The sequence below is a fragment of the Acartia tonsa genome, chromosome 7 (genome assembly GCF_053477335.1).
Source record: "Acartia tonsa isolate MP-2025a chromosome 7, ASM5347733v1, whole genome shotgun sequence".
Classification (NCBI taxonomy): Eukaryota; Metazoa; Arthropoda; class Copepoda; order Calanoida; family Acartiidae; genus Acartia; species Acartia tonsa.
Window position 1 is genome coordinate 21,033,791 of NC_137266.1, and position 18,912 is coordinate 21,052,702.

At 29.9% G+C, this 18,912-nt stretch overlaps 1 protein-coding gene across 3 annotated transcripts in view; it reads left to right on the forward strand.

The window, feature by feature from the left end:
• The window catches only part of LOC145325049 (kin of IRRE-like protein 1), a 134,883-nt gene that overhangs the window by 83,510 nt on the left and 32,461 nt on the right, over nucleotides 1-18,912 (forward strand). For all 3 annotated transcript variants that reach the window (XM_080167851.1, XM_080167852.1, XM_080167853.1), the window contains exons 5-10: nucleotides 1,372-1,474; nucleotides 5,127-5,196; nucleotides 7,266-7,343; nucleotides 10,816-10,897; nucleotides 17,997-18,100; nucleotides 18,338-18,491. In XM_080167851.1, coding sequence (XP_080023977.1) covers nucleotides 1,372-1,474; nucleotides 5,127-5,196; nucleotides 7,266-7,343; nucleotides 10,816-10,897; nucleotides 17,997-18,100; nucleotides 18,338-18,491 — 591 coding nt within the window. The remainder of the gene's footprint in view (nucleotides 1-1,371; nucleotides 1,475-5,126; nucleotides 5,197-7,265; nucleotides 7,344-10,815; nucleotides 10,898-17,996; nucleotides 18,101-18,337; nucleotides 18,492-18,912) is intronic.

Below are 18,912 nucleotides of genomic sequence, written 5' to 3' on the forward strand. Positions count from 1 at the left end.
AGCAAAAATTATGGGCAATTTGAATTTTAAACATCAATTATAAAGTTCTGGGTATTTTACTTTTTAATTACAAAAGGAAGTGTGTATCTTGGACATCCAAAAGATTAAAATTTCGAGTCAGAAGATTTAATTTAATTATTTTGAGTTTTGAATAGATCTTTGTGTTGGCACAAAACTTGCCAGATTTTTAGCGGTTTCTTCAGTTGTTTGATTTCTTAGTATCACAGTAGAATTTGTAACTAATTAAGATCATCACTGTACTGTTTTATTACTTTATCTAACAACTGTAGAATCCGCTCTTTAATTAAGTCTTGCAAAATTTAAATTTGAAGGAACACAGATTTAAAGAATTAAAATTATAAATGTTTCACACTTTTAGCAAAGAATGGGATCTGAGATTCTCAAAATTTAATGGTAGATTTTATGGAAATGGTTTTATTTAAGGTTGATAATAATTTGCAGTTTCTTTAATTTAAAATTTTGTATCATAATACTTTTATGGGACAAAAATTATTTCTAGTTTTTATAACAAAAATAAAAAAGTTTTTGTCATATTTTTCTGTGTTTACTTTGCCCCTGGAAGGTATTTACTTATTCTATATTAATCAAATTAATTGTCCCCTGTTTTCAATACATATAAAATATAAAAAGAATATAAAAAAATGAGGCTGGTTCAATAGGCAAAAAAACACATAGGAAAAAAGCCAGTTTAAGTAAGAATTTTAGCAAATAACACAAAATTCTCCATTGAAAAGATTTTTTATATTTGCCTATTGAATCAGTCCTTACTTTACTAAAGTATAACAAAAACAGTCAAGAAAATAATAAAATTAGCTGAGTAAATAGTGAAAAAACTGTATGTTATTTTATTTTTCTCTTTACATACATATATTATATAAACAATGATAAAAAGTTATTTATTTATCTTTTTATAAATGAATGTTTTGTCATGTAGTCTAAGATATTTTAAGATATATAAATGCATGATCTTTATCATTCTGTGTCGTTTTGAACTTTTAAAGTAACTTAAAAAATACTTATGATATAAATTAAAATAGAAAAAAAGCACACATAGCAAAGCATTTAATTTTTTTATGTACAAAAAAAGCATGATTTGCATAGAGACATTTGCGATAGAGCTACATTTTTATCCCAAGATTTTTCAGCCTTAATAATTTCATTTTTATTCCCATCTAAATTGTTGGCTTCATGTATAGCTATATGCGACAATCAAGGTCCTATCCTTTTATCAATGATGGAATGTCAATTGAATGCTGTAAAAATTCACAATTCGCCGAATATAAGTTATTATGCTGGGTAAAAATATAGCTCTATTGCAACTGAATTCTATGACACGGAACTGGTTTTCAGTTCCTCCCGAGACGATAAGTATCCAGTACGGCGGAGCAACTGTACAGCAGGACGGGGTGGTCACCCTGGAGGAGGACAAGATGGAGACGCTGGTCTGTGTCACCAGGAATATAGATATTGCATCTTACCTAAATAATATTACTCTTATTTTTGTATAGAAACAAAGATGACAACATCAAAGTAGCGAGCACCAAAACATTAAAATATGTCTAGGAATCAAATGGAATCACAGAGTAACATTTAGAATGGATGCTAATAAATCAGATGGCTCCGTGGGGGTGGAAAGATTTCTATGATACGATGCAATAGATAAATATAGCATGATAAAAAAAACGCCATCTATTTAATAATATAGAAAAGAAAGTTAGTTTAATCTAGTACAAATCAAATATAATTACGTCTAAAACTTGTCAATACAAAACTAAATACAATGGAACTTAATTTAGGCATTTTTTCTAATTTCATGCGTAGAAAGAAGTATTGTTGTCAACCAACCATTAAAAGTTGACATGCATAGCCCTATCTAGAAAGTAAATAATAATTTTTATGAAAATTCATTGCATCTGTATAGTGATTAGTGTCCCCTACTACTATTTTAACTCTCAGTATTTTCATCCCTTTAAATATTTAGTAGACTACCGATAGTGAAAATTAAAATTTATACCTTTATTTAGTAAATGAAAATAATACCATATCTATAACTTTAGGCTTTTTAACCAAGCTTCTGAAACTAGATAATTTATGTATAAGTGTACATTTTTAAAATTTTGTCTAAAAATTTCCAGTTTTATCACTTAGAACACTCAAATTTTTTTTATGAAAGTTAGCTTCTTATAGCATCTCTACATTTGATTTAAATTATCCCTTTTCTATGAATGTTTCATCCTTGTTGTTGAACTGTATAACTTCCACAGAAATTTAAGTTTTAAGTTTCACCCTTTTTTCCTTTAGTTTGAAATGACTGCATTACTAGGTCAAACTATCCTCTTTCCCTCTATATTTATCCATCTATCCATCCATTATCTATCTATCTATCCATCTGTTTGAATGTTTTTCAACAGGAGAATACTTTCATTTGAAAATGCAGACCTTCGATACATTTGGTACATCAGCAGGGCTGTAAGGGAATGTGGATCAAAAAATGTTATTTCTCGTATTCATGATTTAATTATGGATTTTCATGTTTCTTTTAGTTTTTGAGAGGCTAGGAGCTTCGAGGCATTCTTTTCTTGGGACCCTAATTCTAGATTAGAAATCTCCATATAACCTAAAACCTTAAATTCTCTAATGAATCTTGAAAGATCAGTCCTGTTGTTTACGAGATCTTATTATCCTGTTACTATAGGATAAAAATAAAACATCTGATTATTAAATCCATATTAAACAATATTCCCAGTATCCCTTACAATATTGACTCTTGGCAACATTAGGGTTGGTTAACTGTTCAAAATTTAAATTTAATTGGATGAATCTGTACGTTTATAATGACAGTATTATTGTATTGTTAGTAGATCAGTTACTGGTGACAGATTCCCAGTACTCCGAGAATATAGACAAATTTAAAAGTACATGAGCAAGAACTTATTAAACTACTGATTTATAAAGATGAATTAATATTTTTGAATTTTGAATTTGCTGCTTGGCTTATGGATGTAACAGTCCCTGTTAGGCTTTCGAATATTCAAAACGTCCCTGGTATTTAGAAAAAATGCATAAAATCTTCGAGTTCTAAATGCATCTAAAACTGGGTTCAGTACTGTTTATATCAGAGATTCACATTATAATTATAACTTTAAATAGCCTGTTATTGTGCTATTAGTATACTTTTGCTTAAGGACCTTAAAAACAATCTTTAACTTCACAAAATTGGATTATTTAACTTTTGTAAACAAACTTCAATTTAAAAAAAAAAACTTTTGGGACATTCCATGAATAAAGCAAGTTATATGATGGTGGCCTGTCAGTCAACTGATTACGCGTAGAGACATAGCCTAATACTAATATTTTTTTTTAAATATTAGGCTACTTTAATTTATAAACTTTTACCAAATGGCTATTGCTGTTATTTTTTATGTAGTTTTGAGAAAACATAAAAAAAAACTTTTAATATCAGATTTCCTTTATATCTAGTCCAAGAGGAATGATTAAAAAACTATTTCTTCCTCCTTATGCAAGTTAGTTTTTATCCTAGTTACATATCAGGAATAAGTTAAAGCCAAAAATCGAAATAAATATAAAATATTTGGGGGGCAGATAAAGTCCCCCCCCCCCCCTCCTACAATGACAGCTTAAAATTAATTTGAATAAAAATCTTGTTTAACGTATTTTGGTTAGATTTCTATCTTGAAACTTCCTTAATATGTCATGAAATATAAACAAGGATGACAACATCCATTTAAATTTAAATTTGAAACTGATCATAGATATGAAACAGTAACTTATCTACTGAACCGTTTGAATTATCAATTTTATGGAACCTTGACATAGGTCCTGAAATGGTGTCATACTGTTTATTTATAAAAATTTAAGTTTATTGGTTGTTTTAAGCTATTTTAAGTACATGTTAGGGTTACTAGGGTTTTAGAGAAACTACGGAAGTATGTTAATTATAGAGTAGCTACGCCTCTACTGTCATGACATCCTTGCAACTGTGAAAAGAAATGGATTTTTATTCATATCTTAAATGTTATTAAAATTCTTGGATGTCAACAAGGTTAAAGGTTCGAAATCCTTTCATATAAAAAAATATCATTTCAGAAGGCCTTATAATATATACAAACATGCAAATACAATTTATGATATAGCATATGAAAAGTAATACTTCTGCTCTACAATCAATTTTTTCCGTAGGTCCTCGGAAATATCTTCATTGACTGATTTTATGAATTAGATTACAAATTTATAATAAAAATTAAAATTTAGATGTACAAACAAGCGTAACATATTTCATATTATAGATTATAGAGTTGCTACGCTTCCTAATTGTAACTTATCATAGGAATCATCATGCTAAGCTTGCAATCGATAGGAGAATTTAACTTGTCTAAATTAATTTAAAGAGCTATTCGTTACGGATGGACGTATTAACGGACCGACTCTAATTATAAAAAAAAGTTTTACTTTTAAAAATATTAATTTGTGAAAAAATTAAAGCAAGAAAACATTTTCAAGATGAATTATCCAATTAAGAAACAATTGAAAAATAATTAATAACCATACAAACGAGAGACATGACATTTCTTTTGTGCTTTTAAAAGCATAGCAACTCTACGAGTTGTCTGTCTGTTTATAGGTTAGTTTATTTGAAGGTAAAGCATATTTTGTATTAACTTAGATAGTGTAGAAAATAACAACATACAGCTTTAAATTTCCTAATATTCATTTATATATTTCATCAACTATTGAATTGTATGTATTCATTCTTGTTTTTATAATGAAACATTAATTTTTTCCAGACTAGCGACTACGCCCGTTGAGGCCTTTAGGAGTATTTGAGAGTAGTAAGGGGGGGGGGGGAGTCGACCCTCCACTTTAAATTTTAGTTTAAAAGAAAATTTAAAAAAAAAAACTTTTTGGGGATAGGTGCGTTTCAAAAGTTAAAAACCTTCTCTGGGCCTTTAAGAATTTCAATGTAAAGGAAAACCATATCGGTCCAGTGGTTAGCAAGATCTTATGCTACAGAAAGTCATACTGTAACTATCATTTATAGAAAAACAAAACTAAAATTACAAGATGTAATATCTGAAATCCTTGTGCAGATTCAGTAATCCTGCGCCAGTAATATCCTGGAGGCTTGGAGTAGAGTCCTACCCCTCAGATTCTCAGGTAACAGACTGCGAACAGTTTTGGCAGGTATTATCTCTAATCATAGCTTTAGCTTTTAATGTATCACGTATGCTGTGAGGTTAAGGGGCTCGAGTTTAGGCCTAGAACGTGTTATACTGAAACCTTTTTAACCATCATGACCTTAATTTTCAATAATTGCCATCTCCTAGCTATATTTGGAACCTTCATAAAAATCAGTCATAAAGGCATAATTTCAAACTAGGTCAAATTGAATTATCTTTCATTGTCCTATCACTTTATTCCCTGGTATAAAAGTATATAGGGCCAGCAGAAAATCAGGAAAGTTTTGCGGAAAGTAAACATACACTAACCAAAGAGGATCAAACGTGGGAGTTTTTGGTTTGTACATTTTGTCCTTTAAATAATATATAGTTTTTCTTTACGGTTTGGAACCATTTTCTTAGAGTAAAATATGATTTATTTACAGTTTTTTATCACTTAATGTCCTGTTTGATACCAGTTGATTATTTCTCGTGAATCTGATTATTTGATTTGCAATTTTGTAAAGTACAAAATATTAGTGCTAACTGTTGATCATAAAACATACTACAAAACTATCTAACAACTATAATATGTAGTACACATATAATAAGGGTAAGGGTAATGCCATGAAGCTTTAAACGTTGGTTTTGTTGACGATTTATTTATCAAGAAAAATTATGTTTATAATATTAATCAACAAGAAAACCGAAAAAAAAACCTGTTTTAATGTTAATTTACTTATTGTCCAATTTTTTTATTGTTATTGCTGCTCTCCATATGATATGGACACCATAGTTCGTGTTTGATTACTTATAGCTTTCCTTTCTTTACTATATAAATTGATAATAATAGATATTAATCAAGAATAAATTATAAGCTTTCTACAATAAATATTGTCTTTACAGAATTAAAAGGGTATCAGTGTAAATTATAGCAATGGATATAGAATACGTGGATATATTGTCAGGGGAAAATTTGTCATCAATTGTCAAGGTTGATGATATGGACCATATTTATTGGTCAGTTCGTTCATACAAAGTTGGGGAAGGAATGGAGTAAAGGGAGTGGTATATTGTTATTTTAAAGAAATGTCATACAAAACAAATAATACTTTTTATAGGTGTTATTTTGAAACAAAATAAATTTTTGCTTAGACTAACCAGTGTAAAATCAGCTATAAACTATTAAATATTCTTGTTTTACCCGGCAGTGCGTCTCGCAAGTAAGTAAGTAATTTCTGGCATTATACTTTTTTAGCCTTCATGACAACTGACAAAAAGTTATTGTATTATAAAAAGCACTTTTAGAATAGAGTTAGCAATTGCTTAAAAACATGTTTTACAAAATTGAGCTTCTATTTCTAACGGGTCGTCCGTCTGTACGTCTAATAGACCTGGCATTATACTATTTAAATTCGTGACAACCGAGGAAAAATTATTGTACAATAAATAGCACTTTATTAGAAATAGTTATTGCTTGATTGAAGCTTCTCTTAATTCATGGCCTAATTGTCTCTTAGTCTTAGCGCTATGTCAACTAAAAAGATGTTGTTCTTCGCTTAATGAAGACATTAACAATTGAGAAAAATTTTGGTTATGTTTGGGGGTAAGAGGGGGGAGAGGGTTAAAATTGTCGAAAACATTCTATTATTACTTGGAGATACACTAACCCCCGGAAATAGTCAGTCCCCATACGGACGCTTATGATTGCAGCTTACAAGAAGGCGAATCGGCAACAAGCCTGTACGCAGCTGAATAACAATGAAGCACCTTAGTTTAGCAAAAGCCTTATTAATTGTCAATTATGTACTGCCATTACAAATGTCATTTGTTATTCGCACAAAAAGTTATTAGAAAAATGTTCTAGACCAAAAAAGGCACAAATTGTCAAGCTTTGTACTAAAATATTATGTTACACTGAGTTTTCTATAGTAATTGGTGATTTTAATAAATTTTAATTTTCAAAACAATGTTTTGCAAAATCTCGATTTCATGTGATAAAAATCGCCATTATATCTGACCTTATTAAACATGAATTCATAAAATAATCTAAATTTGTAATTTTAGGAAAATATAACTGAACAAGTACCAAACAAATATAGGAGCGAAGGAACTATTTCAAAAGAATTTATGAAAAAACACCAGGTAACGAATAATATAATTAGTTTTGTCCTTTTAAATTATTGGACATGTTTTAGGCTATTTGTTTTGTGAAACTTAACAAGGTTTTAGAGGACGTTATCCCCCGTAGGACAAAGCCCCTATAGGCTAGGGGAGAGGCAATAGTAAATGATAACTTTTTGTTATAATCAACTATGTTAATTGATCATATTTGGACATATTTTGGCTGCTACAATAACATACTGAATGTTATATTATCTTTTTTTCAAGGTTTTGGATAATATTCTCAAAAATATTTCATAAAACATGAAATATCAAGTTCAAGTATTTCCCATACCATGTTATATTAGGTTATGTTAAAAACTCTCCCTACAGCTAGAATGTCAGATGTGTGACATTGATAGTAAGTTAGAGTTTTGCTTGATTTATTTTACTACTAGCGTATGCACCCCTAGAATCTAGGGGCTTTATATTTTAGGGAGTAGGAAAAGGCTAAAAATAGCATAAACCCATCCTTGGACCTACTTAAAGCTTGTCTAAAATAAAGTACTTAATCGGTTTAAAAGTTATTGAAATCTTAAGGCTACAGACAAAAAAACCCTTACTAATTTGAATTACAGGATTTGTTTTCCATAAAATAAATCCCTCTCCTTGATAATCTATGATAAATTAATCTGACCTATCTATATAGAAACGCTTTGCAGTCATTTGATAGAATTAATTATCTATCTTATACACAATTATCAAGTAATACAATGTGTGTTTGTGTGTGTAAGATTATATATAAAGTAATTTTCCTATTTATTATAGAAGCATAGCTTTATATAATTAGGTAATGAACGTCAATTTACTCTTTCTCTTAATTTTAAGGAAAACTGAATAAATGATTTTGTATTGTATGAAATGATATATAAATAGTAGGAAATTAACTTAACTTTCAGTGTAGAAAACTATGATTGGTGTGTGTGTGTATTTGTTATTAGGAATAAGTATTCAAAAGAAAAAAAAATCAAAAAAGTTTTGTAGTGTCTTGCGTTTTTTAAAGAAAATTTAAGTTTGGAACAGAAATCAAATTTTAAGAAGTAGTAAGGTTTTTTTTTTAGATTTCGCTAACCACTGAATCAATTGGTTTAAAGGGAAGCTTCACATATCTTTATATATAAACTTATTCAGTATACGTGTTTAAATGAGCGTTCCTTTAATTTCGCAGTTTATTAAATTCGCATTGTTTCATATTAAATAGAATAAAAAAGAAATAATCCTATTTTATACTAAGCTTTTTTGTTTGTAGCGAAGAATCTCGCTAACAGCTTAACCGATTGGGTTCTCCAATATAGGGAAGCTTTACACAGGTTTTTGGATGGTTTTAGGCTATTTTATTTTTAGGGTTTAAGTCGTTGGATTGTTTTAGGCTATTTTTCTCCTCTTTCTCTAAATCTTCAAATAACAATCACCTAGATGCTAGGAGTGCAGTAGCTTGATTTCGATAAAGTATAAAATGAACAATGATGAGGGTGATCAGTTTGAATAGATGTTACTGCTATTGTAATAATATAAACTTCTGAATATTTGCTATTGTGATATTGTGATACATGTGCAGAAGTGAATATACACCCAGTGTACGTGTATGATGACCACACTATACCTAATTATAAAATCAATAAGCCATGAAAAATAATTTCCATGACCGCAATAGGTTTCTGGTAGTCTTTTAAGTCATAGTTTCACATCAGAATAACGGCTTAGGAAAGTCTATTAATGTGCTGTTTTAGCACTGAGGCTAAAGGCCTTTAGAATCTGCATATATTCTTTTGGTTTTATGAATTTTTAATGTCATAATATAACAGGAGAACTACTGCTTTCAATACTTTGCAATTGTGTTGTGATTATACTCTCTTACTAATTGTATTAGGAATCTACATGTCGGAGACATATTAATGCAATAATGTTCAAAAATAAATTTCCCTTTTATTGCACGTCAAAGACAATAAAAATTTGAATTTTTCATAATATTAAAAATAAGTTTTTAAAAAATCGAATGGAATAGAATCTTACATACAAACAGACATTCATCGAAGTGCTTTATAGTGTTACCACAAAGGTGTTTGTGATATTAATACTCCCCCCCCCCCTAATTCCAAATTTTGGGGTATTTGTCTGATGTAAAGAAAGAGCCTCATCATTTCAGTTGTTTTTAAGATCTTTCACTACAAAAAAATAGACAGACAAACATCCATTTTCTTATTTTTATTTTATTCATATGTTAATTCAATTAAGTATTGCCTAACCTCTAATTGTATAATAAAATTTATAATATTTCCTTTATTTGGTTTCATATCATTTCATAATCATTCAATTTAGTGGTTTACTTATTAATATCATATTAAATTTCGAATATAGAAGAGTTTTATAAAATAAAAAATAACAATTATGCCAATAAGTAGCACAGCATTGGAAATTTGCTGAAAAATTACAATTAATTGTTTAAAAATAAAACTAAAATAGTCTATTTGCAACAGTTTAAAAAGTCTTAGGAGAAGAAAAATAAAAATCTAAATGGTATAGAAACTAGCGAGATCTTAGAGAGACAGACAGGCATAAAATAATCTTTTGTATCTAGCCTACAGGTTTTACATTATAGAATATAATAGCTTAAAACAATCCAAGAACCTATATAATAACCCTTTAATTATTAAAACAATCGATTCAGTGGTTAGAAATATCAACGGAAAAACAACCAAAAATTTACTAATTTCAATAATTTTGATTTTTTTGTTTTGTAATTATTTTTGTTTATACTTGTCCTTATTCCCAATTTCATGTCCCTTTATATAATTTAATTTTGCATAAAATTATATTTTTATTAAATCATCGTGTGTGACAATTGCGTATGCGTATGAAAGGACAGTCCAATATATAATTTCGTTTGTGCATGCGAATTAAAGGACAGTCCAATGTACTATTGGTGTATGCATATGATTATGGAAAGAAAGTCCAATGTAGAATTAGAGTATGTGTATGAAAGGACAGTCCAGTAGACAATTGATATATGCGTATGAAAGGACAGTCCAATATACAATTTTTGTATGCATATGAAAGAACAGTTCAATATACAATTCGTGTAAGCGAATGAAAGGACAGTTCATTAGACAATTGTTGTATGCATATGAAAGAACAGTCCAATAATTCTATAAAAAATAAGATTATCTTTAGTATCCTTAATTTGTCATACAGTTTATGTCTATAATATTGCCAGCTAGAACTATGTAGAACTATACCTACTTATATTATGCCATCTATCTTTATTGATATTGCGAAAAATTAAACATTGGTAGACCAACTGACAACTAAGATGTAACATAATTAAGTAGTAACATTGCTTCTAAATTTGTTTTATTACTACGCTTCTATAATGACTAGAAAAACAGCCTAAAAGACCTGCTTAAAAAGAACAATTATGAATTAGTTCAGCCGTTTCAGAGATCTTTAATTTCAGGGCCAAAGACTGGAGTGTATTGTGAGTCATCCTGCTTATCTGGAAGGTGATGGAAACACACATGTCAACCTGGATATTTTATGTAAGTATTATTTATTTCCAGTATGGATACGAAACCGATTAATATCTGCTTGATTAGAACTGGTTCTCAGGCATACTGAAAAATTATGTATAGCCTCGTACTACAGACAATTTTCCACAAAGATCAAATTAAAAATATAAAATTACTACCAGTTTTGTTAGCCAGGGCCTTCTGCCCATCGGGAATAACAAAACTGATTAATTTTTCATTTTAATATCCGCGGAAAGTAGTCATTTTTCAAATCCTAAGACTTAAATCTATATATACTAGCTTAAAACCATCCGGGGACCTAGGTGAAGCTTCCCATAAAAAAGAACTCCGTCGGTTCATTAGGTATTCAAATCTTGAGCTACAGACTAAAAATACTTACTACTTTATATAATAGAATAGAATATACCAATGTATACTTTATATCAAAGCATAAAGCAGTTAAAAAGTTTATTTATTTATATTATTTCCTGGTTATAATTGTTATAATTTGTCATGTTAAAACTAAGACGAGTTCTGACAAAATTTTAATTATAAACTTGCAATAAAATGGGATTAGGGAATTGGTATGTTCTTTTCAATAAATTGGAAAAACAAATCTTTATTTAAAGAATCGTTCACATATAGTTTACTAGCTGCTGCGCTCCTAGCATCTAGGAGCTCTGTATTCAAAGAAGTATGGAAAGTAACTGTAGAACTCAATCGGTTCAGAAGTTATCGAAATCTTAAGATAAAGACAAAAAACCTTACTACTTTAAATAATGGGATACCATTAAAATATTGCTTTTTCTTTCCTTGTATTTATGACAACTGAACATCTGCTCTATAATTCACTGTGTTTGTTTGATTTGTGCTTCGTTACTTATAATTGTAATCATCATTTATCCATTTTCTCTCTCTCAATTTTGTCTATTTATTTATATCTTGCACTATATTTTAATCAAAAATGAATCTTACATTATTTGGATCTTGCACCATATTTTCATGTTTTCTTATAAAGAGAAACACTCAGCGGGCTAAAATAACACAATTCCTTTTTTATCTCTTCTCCTCCCCTCCTACCTGATGAAAAAACTGACCAATCAATAAGTTCCATGTTATCTAACAATATTTTTCCTTTCATAATATCCACGTATATTATACATTAGACTATATAAGTTTGAAGGAATTTTAATTAATATAATAGATTTGAAATCTGCATAAAATTTTAAGGGTTTTTTAGAAAATTCGTTTTTTATATAATTCTTTATTTAAAGGCGCAAATACGATTTAAGTTAATTAATTTTGACATCTGTGATTGGTGGATTGAAAACTATCTGCGCTCTGATTGGAGAAGCTTAAGTGTCGTACATCATTCAACCAATTAGAGCGCGGGTAGGTTTCAATCTAGCTTTCCTATTGGTCAAAATAAATTAACTTAAATCGTATTTGCGCCGTTAAATAAAGAATTAAATAAAAAACGAATTTAATAAAAAAAAAAACTTAAAATTTTATGCAGATTTCAAATCTATTATATTAATTAAAATTCCTTCAAACTTATATAGTCTATTATACATCCCTTCTACCACATATTTCAAATTTTGCCTAACACCCCATAACACTGAAAAAAAGCAATATAATGTTTAATTTGCGAGTTAATGAATTTTATGGTTCCTGGTGCGTAATGCCATTCTATTACTTAATCAACATAGACACACACACCATTCTACTCTTTTGTACTGTTTCTAATTGTAGTGCCAGATTGTCGGACGGACAAACGTAAGAATATACCCTAGTTGCAGAGTAGTCGTGTTATAAACAGTACTAGCGGATACGCCCCTAGAAGCCTCTAAGGACACTGCACACTGGTCCGGAGGGGTCAACAATTCAATTTTTCCTACCCATCAATTTAGACAAAAGTTGACCTGCCAGCCTTCAAAGACATCCTGGGCCACCTATATTTTAAATATCAACCCATGTTGATAATATGTTTTTTGAAATAATTTGGGGCCAAAGCTGCAGAACTCTAAAATCTAAGAACGTATTATTGGCATTGTTAAATTGGCTATACTTGCTTAAATCTGATAAAATCAAATATCCGCATGTTGGAAATTGTCCAACTAAAATAAGTCCTATATAAGTTCAAAAATTATTTATAACACAAAAAATGGTACAAAATGCAAAAATGTGGTTTTTTTTCTTAGTTTTTAAGATAAGGGTAAGTTTGGCAATATTTTCTTATTGAGTACTCTCTGAGCTTTTCGCATGTTTATTAAAGAGAATTCGTTGAAATTGTAATTGACTTCATATTTCACGATATATATGGCATCCGGTTTTGTTCGTTTTGTGCAATATCTTAAAAACTATTAGATCGATTAAATTTCATCGATGTTATAATTTAAAATTATTCCGAACGCGTAGAGGGGGGAAGGATCTATTTTTGCGGAGTAATATCTGAGAAACAAAATGAAAACATACGAAATAGCTAAATAGTATAAAAATCTGTTATATTTCATGTAGATTAGTTAAAATAAATTTCTAAATGCCAATTTTATTGTTTTATATTCATATAATTGATATTATTCTTTCAGCCTACTCTTTATGTGTCTTCGTAAGTCTGTCTGCTACGCTATGCGAGTACTTGTGTGTGTGTGTGTACTTAGACTGAGGTTATACAATACATAGTAATAACCGAGAATACATTCACAAATTCAAAACATAAACGATTAACAAACGCATTCATTGGCGCGCTATAGCCTTTACTGCAGGAATAACAATTGATTAAAATGATTTTTAAATGGATTAAATCAAGACAATATAGATAAAATGATCAAGATATTAAAAAAATCGCGCAAATTTGAAATTTGCAGCTAGTGAAAAACTGGTTATACTTACAAAAATTTTTACTTCACATGATATTTAGCCAATGCAATTGTCTACAAAAAAGTATTTCAGAGTCTTCTTGATTTAACAACTCCTTCCCGCCCTAAATGTCCAATAAAACCTCGGGAACGGCAAAAATTAGACTTTAAAGGTCATTTTAACGGTCTTTGACCTTTGAGGTCATGTATTTTTTTTCTCATAAATGGACTCCCTGACCCCTAAAACCCCCAATTTGCTGTATTGGGCATTAAAATCGGCCAAGAGACGGCTGAAAACGAATTGTTGACCCAAAACTGCGTTTTCAGACCAGTGTGCACTGGTAGGAGAAGTTAAATTCGACTTCATCCAATTTTAAATTTGAGTTTCAAAATATTTTAAACATATTTTGTGGGGGGGGGGGGAGTGGGGGGGGGTGAAGACACCCTCTCCAAAAATAGTTTAAAACCTTCCCAGGACCTATAAGAAGCTTCACTGTAAAGGAGAACAATATCGGTTCAGCGGTTAGCGAGATTCTTTGGGACAGACAAAAAACGCTTACTACTTTATATAATAGGATAAGAGAACTTACACTTAAATTTTAATTTTATATAAATGTGTGTTTTACATAATATTTAAGTAGTGAAGCTACTCTTTAATTTACTTTGTCTGTTCGGCCTTCCGTTTGTAAAGCTATTGGGTAAATGTGATTTCTTGGCTGCTATTGAAAACTGCTGATTTTTTGTGCAGATTCCCCTTACCAGTATTTAACTAACTTGTTTTTCGAATAAACCTTTAGTATAATTTTATCAAAATAGTAAAATCCATGTTTATTAATGCTAATAAAAACAATAGGAAAAGAAGTTATTAATGCATGTTATTAAGTTGTAATATAATGATATTAAGCTATAACTGCCTTTTTTTAATTGTGCTATGCCATAAAAAGATACATTAATATGCGTTAGCAGCAACAAAAGGATGAATTTTCTGGAAAGTAATAAATAGATGGCATTTATAAAAAGTTTTTTTTATGGCTGAAATATCATTACACTTAAGTAACAGGGTGTCTGTGGGTGTGTCTGTTTGTACCGAAGGATCTTGCTAACTGTTGAACTGATATGGTTCTACTTAACAATGTAGCTTCGTATTGGTCCTTGGAAAGATAAGAAGGGAGAGTAGCACCACCCTCCAAAAAGCAATCGCTCCTAGAAAAAGTTATCCCCTCAAAAAGTTTACTTTTTCTTTTTCTAACTAAAATTAAAAGTGGTGGTTGACCTCCTACTTTACCCCCCACCCAAAAAAAAACCTCAAGTGCTATTTATTGACAAACTGCTGTATTGTGTTGATATAACAGTAGCACGAATTGTTTTCTTGAATCTTTTCTTCTATCATTAAGAATAAACAAAGATTTTAATAATGTTGGGGGAATGTCTTGTCCCATAAACAGGCATAACTTATTATTTTGTAAATTAAAGGTAGTGCAATCAAAGATACGGTGTCTGTTTTTAGAGGAACAATTTTTGTCCCTATAGAATGTACAAAAATATTTTTTCTAGCAACAACGCAAAATAACATATTGTCAGTTTTAGTTTTACGCTAGGGCTCAGCAAATCTAGATACAACAAGGACAATTATGCCCATAAGTAGCAAAGTAATGATGAAAAATATACGAAGTAAAACTTTTGTTTATCAATGTTTTATCAATCGCTGAAAAAGATTCAAATTTTGGCAGGTATTGTAAATGAATTAAACTGCGAACCAAAAAAATAGGCAAATCCGAATTTTCAAAATTACAGCTTCATTATTCATTTGGGACGGATTTACTGTAAATATAATATGTAGATGCATCTTTTTGTTACAAGTTTCCACCGTTGATTTTTTATTAATCAGCACCAATGAAGCACAAGATCTCAAAAACAGCATTTTGGGTAAAAACTGGTGAACCAAAAAGATATGCAAATCCAAAACAAATCAATAGAAAAACGATTATTTTGCATCCTTCTTCTGTTTTAAAGATTGATTCTGATAAAATCACAATTTTTAAAGGGAATTATGCATTAATTATTATGAAATGTAGTATAAGGTAGAAATTAATGATTTTTTAAAATAAAAAATATTAGAAAAAAAGAAATTCAATCCCTATCACTTTAGAGGTCAGCTGCTGACCTCCAGTTTAATGGATGTAGCCTAATACATGTTAAAGATAAAAATTACCCTGAAAAGTATACAAAAATGCTTTTTAATGTGTTAAAAAAAAACATTTTAAAATCTTGATTTTGAGGATGATGTCCTTTCAGATGCTCCTATTGGTAATGATGGTGAGCCAAATGTTATTTAAGTACATGCCCATTACAACAACTTGTCTATTAACCTATGTACCATTTTTTGTAGTCATAGCAATCTCCAATGGAGCCAACCGACAAGAAATATAAACATCTTCTAAAAACGACAGTATTTACCTTATGCATTTGAGTAATTAAAATTGCAATTTTTTTGTTTTTTAATCCTGCTTGGCTGGAGGCTGCTATGAATACAAAAATTGGACCATAGTTCAATATATAAGTTGTCATTATGGTCATGCACTTTGATAACATTTGGCTCACCATCACTACCCATAGGAGCATCTTAAAGGCCATCATCCTCAAAATCAAGATTTTGAAATGGATTTTTTTAACACATTAAAAATCATTTTTGTATACTTTTGGTAGTAATTATTATTTTCAATATGTATTTAGCTTCATCCATAAGACTGGAGGTCAGCAACTGTCCTCTAAAGTGATAGGGGTCGAATTTCTTTTTTTCAAATATTTCTTATTTTAAAAAATCATTAATTTCTACCTTATACTACATTTCATAATAATTAATGCATAAATCCCTTAAAAAATTGTTAATTTATCAGAATCAATCTTTAAAACAGAAGAAAGATGCAAAAAAATCGTTTTTCTATTGATTTGTTTTGGATTTGCATATCTTTTTGGTTCACCAGTTTTTACCCAAAATGCTGTTTTTGAGATCTTGTGCTTCAGTGGTGCTGATTAATAAAAAATTAACGGTGGAAACTTGTAACAAAAAGATGCATCTACATTTTATATTTACAGTAAAATCATCCTAAATGAATATTAAAGCTGCTATTCTGCAAATTCAGATTTGCCTATTTTTTTGGTTCGCAGTTTAGTTAACATTGCATAATTCTTATAGGAGTGACTTATAAACAGGCCTTAGTTATAAAGAGAATGTCTAACCGACCGACTTACAAAGTAAATTATTGAATATCCTCACCACGTACAATTTGTTTTTGTTGTGTGCTTTAAAGCTATCATTTACAGTTGACAAAAACTCGTCAAGTCTAAATTAATTAGTAATATTAAACATGAAATCAAATGCTACAATTCTTTAAGTAAAACTAGCGGCTACGCTTCTAGAGGCTTTGAGGTAAGGTGAAGAAAATTCGACCCCCCCTCAATCGACGGTCAAGGGTGTGAGGTAAAATAATTTTTCTTATGGTGGTGGTAACCTCCCCAAAACGAGTTACACACTATCCCAGGACCTATGTAAAGCTACATATTAAAGGTGAACCATATCGGTTCAGTGGTTAACAAGGTCCCTTATACACACAGATAATCATCCTTTATGGTATAACTCTTGTCTTCACTAGAGCTCAAAAATGGTTGTGTTAAGATTAAAGTAAAAGAATACTGTAAGAGTGATGAATAATAATATTATTGAGATTTTTATATATCTCTAATCAATATATATATAAAAAGATAGTTTTTCTCATTTTTCTTTAAATTCAAGCAATACTGAAAAATATTATTTTTAATTGAAAATTTAAAATTAATATTATTATAAGTTCTCTTTAAAATATAATAAGATATGTGAATGGTTTAAAAATATTTTCTTTTAAATTGAGTCACCTAGCGGAATATTTTATAACTACATATAACATAAACTTATATTTATTTATAGCATAATATGAATACTCAGTGTCAATTAGTTTCATAAAATACAAATATAACTAATATTTCCTATATTATAAAGTTGCATAATTTTTTATGTAGCTTAAGATTTCGGTAACTACTGAAACGATTGAGTTTTTTATTTTATGGAAGTTTCACGAACCCAGGCTAATTTAATTTTAAATTCATGGGATGGTTCTTGGCTATTTTTCTGCTTTCCCTGCTCTTTGAATACAAAACTTTTAATTGCTAGGGGCGTAGCTGGTAGTCATATTATACAGTAGTACTAATTCTAATAAATCCTTTTTATATTTCAGACAAGCCCAGTGTTGAGATAATCCAGGTATCTAACTCTGTGCTGGAAGCTGGACAAGGATCTGTCTCTCTGACCTGCTCGGCTACTGGCAACCCTAAACCAAAGGTAGAAATTAATGCCATTTGTTACCGTAGATTACCCATTATGATTCAAATATGTTTTATCATATACCTAGTTTGCCCATACAACCCCCTTCCGCAGAACAGCCCCAAATAAACCTAGCTGCTATCACATTTAATCATTCTTATTAAACTTGTAGTTTGTTTCCTTGAAGAAACTATTCTATAAGCATAACTTTACTTGTCTTTAGTAGTGTAGTAGCTCTATAACTTATTCTTTAAGGTAAAATGGACGCGCGAGGGAGACAGTACGCCCATGTACGTAGAAACCTTGGAGTTCAACCCCGTGACGAAAGAAAACTCTGGCGAGTATATCTGCTCCGCTCAAAATTCTATTGGCATCTCAAATGAAGAAAAAACTAATGTCAGAGTTCTATGTAAGTATCAATTAATAATATACAATCCTTTTAATCCTCCTAATTTTAGCTAGCTGCAAGCTAAATTTTCATGTATGAATATGAAAAATATGAATTCAAAATTGTATTAAAGAGATTTGTCTTTTTTTCTTATTAATTAATGAAGGACGACAACATCTGAAAAAGCAAAGCTCTAAAATCAGACGACAGGACAAACGGACAGTATCACTTGCAGAGCTTAAAAATCAGAATGGTGATTTAGAAGTCTAAAAAAATGATTGTTTGTTCGAAAATTGCATGAATACAGGATACTTCCCTCTTTTTGTTTGTTAAGATCTTTCTCAACTCATTCCATAGCAGTTATCTTTGCTAAATCCGTTTATCTACCTATCCTAAGTAAACAAACCCTTAAATTGCCATGCGTCTAGCTAAAGCAAGCAGC